Source organism: Schistocerca cancellata, chromosome 4 (assembly GCF_023864275.1).
Source record: "Schistocerca cancellata isolate TAMUIC-IGC-003103 chromosome 4, iqSchCanc2.1, whole genome shotgun sequence".
Classification (NCBI taxonomy): Eukaryota; Metazoa; Arthropoda; class Insecta; order Orthoptera; family Acrididae; genus Schistocerca; species Schistocerca cancellata.
In genome coordinates, this window is record NC_064629.1 from 249,484,720 (window position 1) to 249,496,751 (window position 12,032).

At 40.1% G+C, this 12,032-nt stretch overlaps 1 protein-coding gene across 1 annotated transcript in view; it reads left to right on the forward strand.

The window, feature by feature from the left end:
* LOC126184063 (KICSTOR complex protein SZT2-like) overlaps positions 1–12,032 on the forward strand; it is a 513,866-nt gene that overhangs the window by 410,457 nt on the left and 91,377 nt on the right. The window contains exon 28 of the mRNA XM_049926423.1: positions 3,479–3,585. Within this exon, the coding sequence (XP_049782380.1) occupies positions 3,479–3,585 (107 nt within the window). The remainder of the gene's footprint in view (positions 1–3,478; positions 3,586–12,032) is intronic.

The following is a 12,032-nucleotide window of genomic DNA, read 5'->3' on the forward strand; positions in this document are numbered from 1 at the left end:
ATCAATGTCGCGATACGATAAACCGCAATCGCGATAGGCTACAATCCGACCTTTATCAAAGTCGCATTTCTCCTCGTTACACGAGGCATCACAATAACGTTTCACCAGGCAATTCCGGTCAACTGCTGTTTGTGTATGAGAAATCGGTTATAAACTTTCCTCATGTCAGCACGTTGTAGGTGTCACCACCGGCACCAACCTTGTGTGAATACTCTGAAAAGCTAATCATTTGGATATCGCAGCATCTTCTTCCTGTCATGTCTGTAGCATGTCATCTTCATGGTGTAGCAATTTTAATGGCCAGTAGTGTAAATTCCTTCCAATATGATTGGTCCTCTTATTCCTAAGAATTTTAATAAGAAAAATTAACCTCATACAATGAGGACTGAACAGCTGCTGATGTAGATGGATCAGAGACATGGAGGCCATAATTGAACAGTTTTCAGGTTTGAGACTGATTACTAACAATAAGCAGAACTCCCTATCCTACACACCATCTGTGAGATATCTTCTTCTGGAGCTGGCTCCTCTTGCATTTGACAGTTCAGAAAAGTTCCCCTATTCGTGGCAATATTAGAAATCAAAGTACGCCCATACCCTGGGAAACAAGCATAGGGGAACAAATGCAGGAATCCTGTGTTGCTGTGCTAGTCTGTGTTCTAGTGGAAATGGTTTGCTGTTGTCTTCCTCTGACATGGTATGAAGTGTCAAGTGTGTGTCTCTGTCTTGTGGAGGACCGTGGTGAGTGCTTGTGCAGCACAGTGTTGAGTTTCTGTTATGGATGAAGGGAAGAGATAGGGTGAAACCCAGTGCTGGCACATAGCCTACTCCTCTCGAATTGCACCAAATGGGCTGCCAAACTTAATGTCCCTGTCTGACAGTTTGATCATTGTTAACCATGTCACATACCTTCACTTCGTGAGACATTGCAGAGAGATTTGGAGTGTAATCCAGGACATTGTTGCGTATAGTGGTGCTCAGGAACTTTAGGCCACCACCTCTCCTCCTCTTACTGGCCAAATAATCACAGTGAAAATTTTTCACCTCCAGGATTTGAACTAGTGTATCTCCAAGTCGAGCACCACTGTACAGGTGTGTGTTAATGACCTTGTCTACAGAGGTGAATCCTTGGCAGTATTCCAAACCTGTATTCTTTCCCAGAATTTCTGTGATGCTCATTGTAGTCCCTACTATAACGTTACCTAAAAAGATCCCCACATGCAGCTACATCCACTCCTTTCACAAGAACTTGCAATTCTTCTTATTCCACTAACCTTTACTTCACTATTCATGTCATAGCCTATCACGGACACTCTTCAGTATCCTCTTCTTCCCAAGAGTATTTATGTGTGTGGCACACCTGTCCCCCAACTTTTGAAACACATAAAAACATTATCTTTTTAATCTTTTTTGTGCTTGCATTTTAACTTGTCATTTCACCTATAAAATCAAAATAATTGAAAAAATCAAAATAATTGAAAGAGACGTCCACATTATGTTTGTGCAGATTTGTATTTAAAATGGTAGGTGTTAAATGAACCACACACATTTGCAGTATATTAAATTGCTCAAAAAAAAGTTTTGTGCCACTTTTATGCTTTATATAGTTTGCGTTTTGTGATCAGAAATCTCTTTCTCAATACTCATTTTGACCACATAATTTGGTATATACAGAAGCCAGTGTAATGGATTTAAAGTAAACGTGCATTCTCACTGCAGGTCAGTGGAATGCACTCTGTTTCCTATCATGAATGGGACAATGTTTAACTGTCAACACCACAGTGATGTCATCTGAACATTCAGTCACTATTGTGAGATACAAAACACTGAATTTCCACCTTGTAGGGGTTAGCTGTGGTCAACAACAGGTGATGACCACTACCTACAAATTATGGCCCATACTTATCCTAAGAGAATGCAACAGAACTGTATGCTGCCTTTTTGAAGGCAACTGGGAGGGCTGCAACTTCCCAGACAGTAGTACACATCAGCTCCATTTCATCAAGTTGGCCTCTAGGCACACAGTGTGAACAACAGTACAAACCCCCAGCACCTTCTTGTGTGAAGGTGGTGGACAAGGGAATACCTGGAATAAAGCCTGGATCAGTGGTGTCGGGGTTAGAAGAATATGAAGGTGGCCAGGTACCAGTGTATGCCTTAAGCGTACAATGCAGTGGGTAATTCAGAGGCTGCACTGTATTGGTTTAGGATACTCCAACCTACCATCCAACCCCACAGCCAATATGTTGGCAATTAGCTTGTCTTTCAAGATGGTAATGTCCGAATACACTACACCCACCTTGTGAACACCTGTCTCAAGGAGGCAAGAGTTAATCATATGGAATAGCTTGTAGTATATGCTGTCATTAATCTGGCAGAATATGCCTGGGACCAGTTTATACTTACATTGCATATTCTTTTGATCTCAGTATGGACAGACTTAGCAGTAATGTCTCAGCCACCATGTGGACAGCATTCCAAGGTGGATCCAAGCATGTTACAATACATGGGATGTAACAACATGGTATCAAATGCTACCCAGCAGCAGATTTTGATTTCAAGTATGTGTACTTTTGACAGATTGCTCTTGCTTCAGTATATATTTTGTTTTTATTTCACAGTAAAATTATGTTTTAGCTTCATAAGGCTTGTTATTTCATTTCTTAGCCCCCTTGAACATAAATCCACACACTTTGGTAGCCATGCAGCTTATGCAAAACATTTTTGAGCCATTCATTAAAGGTCTCTATTTTCTTCACATGAGAGAAAAGTGACACTAAGCATGTGGTGAATAAAAAAATTGGACTCAGAGAATTCATGATTAGCTCAGTCAGTTTAATGAATGTTGTGTCATATTGGGAAAGAATAAGAGACAAAGAGAAAGTAGGAAAATAATATAGGGAAAGTTCTTAAAGAAAGTTAGGCGACAGGGCATGGGAATACAGTATGAAGAGGGGCCACAAAATTGACTAAGTAGTGAATCGATTACGCCTATGTGACAGTTTCAGTCTTCATTGCAGTAGAAGAGAATGCTAGTCAGGGAGGGGGAAGGGTAGACGATGGTATGATCTAGAGAGAACTGGAATACAGCTACTGTGCACTCTTAAAGAGATTGAATAGTAATTGTATTCTAGGTTCTCTCACAGGGAGAGGAGGAGACATGAACTGTCCCATTCCACTATGTCCCACTCATAGAATTCTCCAGGGATAAGAGTGGTGTCGGTGAAGTAACCACATTCCTCACACTGTACTCCTACTATAACTGTGCTTTGTACTATACTTGTTCTTTGTGCTTCTTAGTGAAACAGAAGTGATGCTCAGAGTAATGTGTGATCAAATATTCTGTGTGAGGAACATTCAAACTGGTTTTGCCTTGTATAATTACATGTTCAGTAATGGTAGTGCTGCAAATGATGTATGAGTAAATTTATTAAGACTTGTAAGTAATTTGACTGAAACTACCGTTTTTCTTTTGCAGCCCAGAAAGGATTTCAAAAGTTTCCACCCCTTCTTGAGTTAGTGGGAGAGAACACATGTTTTGTGCCACGTCAGAGGTTTCTTTTTGCTGTTTTAAATGAGTTGCAGGTAACATTAATGCATAAAATTTATAAATTTAGCTACACCAGTTTTTTCCTAAACTATAATAGTGGACTACTAAATTCATTTCATCATCCTCATATTCATTCATAGGTTTCATGTTGATGTGCAGAGAATATACTGGTATAGTAATTATGAGAGAAGTAAATTTTGTTTCAGTTTTTGAATCATGAGGTCCGTTTGTGGGTATGTGTATTTTTTTATTATTATTTTTAAAGACATATGTACCTTTTGGTCTTTACATTTCCAGTTTCCTTCATTATTATTATTTTCAAAGACACTTGTGCCTTTTGGTTTTTACATCACCAGTTTCCTTGTCATTTTTATTTAACATACTCTCCACTTTTTAGTGTATTTCCTATGATATAATAAAAAGCTCTCATTTCTTATATCACTCCACAACATAAAACACTTTGGTGTGTAAAATAGAAAAAAAGTTCAAATGTGATGAAAGCAGAACATCAGTAAAATCAGAATTCTTACTTGTGAAGAACAGCATTCAAACTTGGGGCTTGCTACCCTGAATCAAGTCTTTTGATGTCTCCTTAAATCATAACACAGAAGTGTGTGGTGTTTCCCTTGAAAGGAACATGAGCAGTTGCTTCTCTCTTGTTTGAAATGAGAATGACAATTGAGAGGACAAGCCAGTCACTACCTTAATGATGATGTGACAAGTGATTACTTTCTGGAATAAGAACAGATAAATATGGTAGCCATAGAGACAAGTGTACATGTACATATACACTTCTGATGCTTCAATGTAACCAGTGCACATGATGCTGAGGAGGACTGGAGGTGGAGAAGCAGGTAAAGGAATAGAGATACAAAGCTAGTTCCCAGAGTTTTGTTAAGACAGGGGTCGTATTTCATGCAAGGAGGGTGAGGAAATTTTAACCAACCAAAAACTGAAAAAAGTGAGAAAACAGTGGAAGTGGAATGGGGGATGAGAGAGAGAGAGAGAGAGAGAGAGAGAGAGAGAGAGAGAGTTATCTGAGGAATACATTTAAAAAGAAAACAGGCAAACCAGAATAGACTGGAAGGGGACAGTACATACACAGGACAGAGAGTTCAGTGGGTATAGAGATAGGAGGCTAGATATTATCTAACTGTTGTTCAGGCCAAATTAATTATAACACAATGAAGGTTGTAGTGGAGATTTAGATGGTATGTTCTCACAAGCTACTCCATTGTGGATGGAATGAGGGATGCCACTCAAACCTAGGAATCAAGCCATCATACTGAACAGAAAGCAATATGCCTTCAGACCAGAGGAAATCTGGTAAGGGTGAAATTTTAAGTATTCACAGGAGTAACCACTACCCACAGAAGCTGTTGAGTCCCAAGTTGTACTGTTTCTTTTGAAGCTGAAATCCAGTGGTACTTCTTATCAGCTGTTGTTCCATAGGATGTTCCTGCTGCCATTTTATTTAAATTGATAACATTTCTCTGCTTTCGCACCAACTCAGTAAACACACGGTTGTGTGCAAATGTCCCAGGTGTTCTCAGTAATCAACAACCCTATCATTGTACCTCAGCACTCAGTATCAGTGAACTGTAAGCATGTACAGAGCTGTCTGGTGGACATCATAACTCCATGTGACATTTATCAAGTGAGGCTGCAGTGTGGCAATGCACTGGATTCACATGTGGGAGATCAATGGTTCAAATCAACATCTGGCCATTCTGTAGTTGTCCTAAACTGCTTAAGGCAAATGCTTGGATGGTTCCATTGAAATGGTTGTGACTGATGTCATTGCCCATCCTCCCCAAGCATCAGCTTTTGTTCTGAATGTGATGATTTCCTCATCAACGGAAAGTTAAACACCTACTTTCCTTTCCTCCATACAAAATGTTTGTCTTTTTGGGTGTTAACTAGCAACCAGGCCTGGCTTAACATGGGTAGCACCAAGTATCTACAGCTAGATGATTTGCCTGACATATCGGTAATAAATTATATAAACAAGCTTTCCTTGTGAATCAATCTATCTATTAGTAGAAATTATATCAAAATCTCTATAGTAGTTCCTGAGATTGGCTTTCATATACAGACAAAAACATGTTGGGGGACTTAAATTCATCACATTTCAGACAATTTTCCAAAATATTTATAAATTGTATACACACCTTCCGTGTACATCAGCCTATTGGTGAAAACTGTGTAAAAATCTGTACAATAGTTCCTGAAATTAGCCTTCTCATACAAACAGAAAAATGCAGCAGTATATTTCAGTTTATGATATGCAAAGTTATATGTGATAAAAATTTAAGTATTTTCTAAGTGATCCTTAAAGTGTTGTAATATAAATGTGTCTGCTACAGCATAATGTGTGTAACACCTGGTCAGTGTAACAAAACTAATTTGTTTCACTACCCCTGACACAACAAAGAAATGTGCAAATAGCTCTCAAAAGCAGTCTGTGCCTCATGCTGCGAGCATAGTAGGCAATCAGACTAAAGATATAGCAAGGAAGTTTGTAGTTCGCAGAATGAGATTTTCACTCTGCAGCGGAGTGTGCGCTGATATGAAACTTCCTGGCAGATTAAAACTGTGTGCCCGACCGAGACTCGAACTCGGGACCTGAGCTACCGAGCTTCGGTAGCTCAGATGGTAGAGCACTTGCCCACGAAAGGCAAAGGTCCCGAGTTTGAGTCTCGGTCGGGCACACAGTTTTAATCTGCCAGGAAGTTTCAAGTTTGTAGTTGTGCCAGACTCCAGTCAGTTTCCAGGTATGACAGTTTCAATAAGATGGCATTCAATAAGTAATGCAACACTTTTTTTTCTGAAAGCAGGTTGATTTTATTCAGGATTCCAATACATCATATTATTCCCCGGCTGCAAAACCCTATTTTTCAACATAATCTCCATTCAATGTGATGGCCTTACACCACCTTATTGGGAGGGGCTGCATACCTGGATGGTACCCCTCTACTGTCAGCATTGGAGCCAATGTCTTGCTGCATCAGTGACTACCCCATCATCCATGTACTGCTTCCTGCAGAGTGCATCCTTCATTGGATAACAGGTGGAAGTCAGAACTTGTGGGTCGGAAGGTGGATGAGTGTGTCAGCACTACCAACAGACATGTCCACTTGTGCTGTGAGGTGTTTGATTGTATGTGTTAATCACCTTGAACGAGAGTGTCTGCATGTGGCAGACTAGAGAGGTTTGGGTGACCATGTTGCAATGATGACAGACACCTTGCCCAATGACTCACTGTGCTTTTGTTCAGTACCATCTCCCCATAGACATTCTGCAAATGCCTTTGAATATCTGGTGCTCTGGTTCCCTGCCAACGGAAACTCAGTGACAGCTCTCAGCTTGGAGCATACCTCTGTTACAGACACCATTTTGAAGGCTACATATAGCACCACCACCTATTGGAACTCAATGAAACTATGGGGGGTTGAAGTGGAAATATTCCACAATGTTCCAAAAGACATTCTGCAATTTTTCAACCAGAATTGGCCAAGAAAAAGAGTGTTGCATTATGTATTGAACACCCCTTGTAAGTAATCACATCCATAGTGCTCCACTAGAAAGTGAGTTTTATTAGCTGTATATTGCCAGCAGTTCCGCGCATGATAGGCATTTTGCACCATCACTCGGGTGTCGGTGAAATGTGGGACAGTAATGATCGTAGGCTATCAGTCTTGCTTGCCAGTGACAGAGATTTAGGATCCCTCATCTATTACAGCCAGAAATGTTCCTGCTGTTAGTGGGATCATCAAACTGGCAGGGGGAGATGTGGGTGAGCAGGCCAGCAAGAAGTTGCAGCGTAGGCTGCCACCTCAGAGTCTAGCGACATTGATGGTCGAGGATCTGTTATATCACTCATTTGCACTTATATCACTGTCATTTGTACTTATATCACTGTCATTTGCACGTGATTGGCACATCACATCTGAACCAGATTTGGCTGTTGGCAGGGTCCAGCTGTTTGCCTCCTTGCTGGAAGCAGACTGTAAAGGGGCTGGGGAGGGATCCTACTCCACTGCTGTCCAGCTGTGGTATTTCTTGCCGTGTGACTTGCATCAGACGTTGTACTGGGCTGGCACTGGCCTCAGTGGTGGTGCCGTCTGACACTGTGTGGAAGTTTGTAGGCGCATATTTATGTTCTGCACCAGTCTGGTGCCATTGGCTTCCACTATGAATATTTTTTGGCCTCCTGATGCTGGGGAACCAACCTCCAACCTGGGACATATCCAAAGCTGTGGACAGAAATTGCTGTACTCACAGACGGTATGTGGCAACAGCTGGGCTAACCATGAGTATGTCACTGGTTGCAGGACCTCCAGGAGTATTTGGCACTTGTGGCCATGCAAAAGCTCTACTGAAATTCCTCCTTGGATCAGTGTGGTCTCGTATGAGGAAGGAATTGAGCCAGGGCATCCGCTTTTCATACAGTCACCATCATCTTGTGCATCTGCACTTTGAATGTGCGGTTGAACTGCTCCGCCTCCCCACTGAAGGCTGAATGCAATGATTACATTCAAATGTGGGTTCTGACCTCGTGGGGAGTCAGGAATCAAGAGAAGGCATTGGGTTTTGCATATTGCACTGTAGGTCAATAATGATTGGTGTACTTGTAATTATTTAGGAAGAGGGGCGACTGATAGAGGCATTGAGCTGCCTTTTTCTGGATGTTGATTCTTGGGATCAGCCAAGGAAATTGGAGGTTGGTAACAATGTACAAAATTTTTGGATGCCAAATATTACCACAAGAGGTTTTTTTTCCATTTTGAGAATAATTTGTTTGTGCAGAAGTCAGTTTTGGAGGCATATATGATGTCTTTTTTTTATACTCATTGCCAGTTTTGTGGGATAGTACTGCCTCAGTACTGTGCTGGGAGCCAGGATAAGTTGCATTGTTGGGTTATACATTGTTAGACAGAGGGCTGACTAGTGTCACTGTTCTGCTTCGCTGATGCTGCTAAAAGGCTCTGAATTTTATCGTGTAACATGGTGGTGTGTAACATGATTATGTCAGTGTGTGAAATTCAAGACTTCACTTTGATAGAGCTGAAGCGACGAAAAAAGCATGCCAAATTCAGAAGAACACAAAATCCCCACGACTGGCTGAGTTTCACGGAAGGTCAAAATTTAGTGTGGATGCCAATGTGAGATGCTTTTAATAGTTTCCACAGTGAAATATTCTCTCAAAATATGGTAGAAAACCCAAAGAGATTCTGGTCGTATATAAAGTACACCAATGGCAAAAAACAGTCAATACCATCACTGTGCGATAGCAATGGAAATGATATCAATGATGGTGCCACTAAAGTGGAGTTACTAAGTACAGTTTGCAATAACTCCTTCATGAAAGAAGACGAAGTAAATATTCCAGAATTCGAAACTAGAACAGCTGTTAGCATGAGTGACATAAAAGTAGGTATCTTAGGTGTTGCAAAACAACTCAAATCACTTAAGAAAGGCAAGTCTTACAGTCCAGATGCTATACCAATCATGTTCCTTTCAGAGTATGCAGACACAATTGGGCCTTTCTTAGCAATCATAATACAACCGCTCACTTGACGAAAGGTCTGCTCCTAAAGACTGGAAAGTAGCACAGGTCACACCGAAATTCAAGAAAGGAAATAGGAGTAACCCATTGAAACAGACCCATATCACTGACCTCAATTTGCAGTAGGATTTTGGAGCATATACTGTACTTGAACATTATGAATCACCTTGAAGAAAATGACTTATTGACACATAACCAACACGGATTCAGAAAATATCATTCTTGTGCTACACAGCTAGCTCTTTATTCCCATGAAGTAATGAGTGCTGTTGATAAGGGATCTCAGATCGATTCCATATTCCTGGATTTGTGGAGGGCTTTTGATACCGTTCCTCATAAGCGACTATTAATTAAATTGCATGCATATGGAGTATCATCTCAGTTGTGTGACTGGATTCGTGATTTCCTCTCAGAGAGGTCACAGTTCATAGTGATAGACGGTAAATCATCGAGTAGAACAGAAGTGATATCTGGTGTTCTGCAAGGTAGTGTCATAGGCCCTCTGTTGTCCCTGGTTTATATAAATGATCTAGGTGATAATCTGAGCAGCCCCCTTAGATTGTTTGCAGATGACGCTGTAATTTACTGTGTAGTAAAATCATCAGATGATCAATTCCAATTACAAAATGATCTAGAAAGAATTTCTGTATGGTGCGAAAAGTGGCAATTAGCACTAAACAAAGAAAAGTGTGAGGCCATCCACATGGGTACTAAAAGAAATCTGATAAATTTTGGGTATATGATAAATCGCACAAATCTAAGGGCTGTCAATTTGACTAAATACCTAGGAATTACAATTACGAGCAACTTAAATGGGAAAGACCACATGGATAATATTGTGGGGAAGGTGAAACAAAGACTGTGCTTTGTTGGCAGGACACATAAAAGGTGCGACAAACCCACTAAAGAGACAGCCTACATTACACTTGTCCATTCTCTGCTGGAATATTGCTGTGCAGTATGGGATCCTTACCAGGTAGGATTGATGGAGGACATCAAAAAAGTGCAAAGCAGGGCAGCTCATTTCATGTTATCGTGCAATAGGGGTGAGAGTGTCACTGATATGTTATGCGAGTTGGGGTGGCAGTCACTGAAACAAAGGCGGATTTCTTTGCGGCAAGATCTGTTTACGAAATTTCAATCACCAACTTTCTCTTCTGAATGCGTATATATTTTTGACACCCACCTACATATGGAGAAATGATCGTCATAATAAAATAAGAGAAATCAAAGCTCAAACAGAAAGATTTAGGTGTTCCTTTTCCCATGCGCGATTCAAGAGTGGAATGGTGGAGAAGTAGTATGAAAATGGTTCGATGAACCCTCTGCCAGGCACTTAAGTGTGAATTGCAGAGTAACCATGTAGATGTAGATGAAGTGGTGCAAGCAGAGGTGAGGCTGTGGCCCTGTCAATAAAGTCAGTCATTCTAAAGGGAGGGTGTCAATGAATTGGTTTCTCGTTGGAAGAAATGTATTCATCGCAAGGGTGACTGTTGAGAAATAAGTATGTAGTCATGAAGAATAAAGATGTAGATTGTTAATGATATTTGTTTAATTTAAAAAAGCTTTAAGAGCTGTCACATAAAAAATACAGAGACGTTACTTTTTAGCACACCCTTGTAATTTTTTAAAAGTGTTTTGGCACTGGTGGAACCTTTCTTTTCCTTGGTCTTAACATAATAAGTTATTGAGTGATCTCATAATGTAAACTGTGTTAGGTTTGCATTTGGTGTAATAATTATTTTTCTGAAAGTATCATTGGATGTCTTTTAGGTTTGGGAGCACTCAAATATCAGATATGGCTTGTGCATGTTTATGGGTTTTGTTCAGACCTCTGTGAGTCAAGATGTCACTAAGGCATTCAACTTCTTTTTGAGAGTGACACTTATTTATATTACATTTTAATCAATATTGCTGTACTGTGTGCCAAAGCCCCAGCAAAAATTTGTAGCATTAAAGTAGTTATTTGCTTTTGGATGTTTTATAATTAACTGTTCTAAGTAACTTCGGAAAATGTTGGTGCACTATCAGTTCTGAGAAATAGTATGTTGTATCTGTACAACTTCGGGAAATGTTGGTGCACTATCAGTTCTGAGAAATAGTATGTTGTATCTGTACAACTTGAAGGGCATGTTAATTACCATGAATTTGTATGACTGTCTAGTGGCAGTTGCAAAGATCTAGGACAAATACAGGCCATCACATAGTTTTGACACAAATTCTTCTGGCCATGGAATGGAATGGATATCAATGTCCAACAGTGCTTGTACAGCCGTTCTGAAACGTTGCAAATTTAGAAACAACCATTTGGTTTGTAAAACTTCCAGCGATGTTGCTCATTGACTATTCATGATATGTGTGAGGATATCTTGTTTCACTGAGCAGTTTAACTCACTTTTGATATTCTGTCACAATGCTATTGGGACTGGTTGGCTAGGAATTAATGAGGTGTTTGCAGAAGATTTTAAATTAATATACTGTCACAGTATGATGTTAGTGTCATGTATTATTTGAAACCCAAGAGTTGTGAAAATGTCTGCCCCAAATACTTTTTGTGCCTTTGGCAAGGGCACTGCTAAAACTGTTAGTGAATGGCTAACTTTTTTTTATACAATGCTGTTACTGTAGATTCACTGCAAAATATGATGAAATGTTTGCTATAGATTTAAATCTTTCTGATGTAGGCTGAAATGATGGTGAACCAGTCTGGGCATAGGCCTTGTCATTTATGATAGCAAGTGGTGCCCTGGGATTTCGAAGAAAATTTATTGATTGATTGTGAATTATTTATAGAAGAGAGAACTTTTGTGGTCATTCTGTAAAAGGAGTTAGCTCTGGGAGAAGGACATTTGCACTGTATTCATGTTGTCAGGACTTAGCTCGTATGAATGACTAACTCCAATACTGGAGACT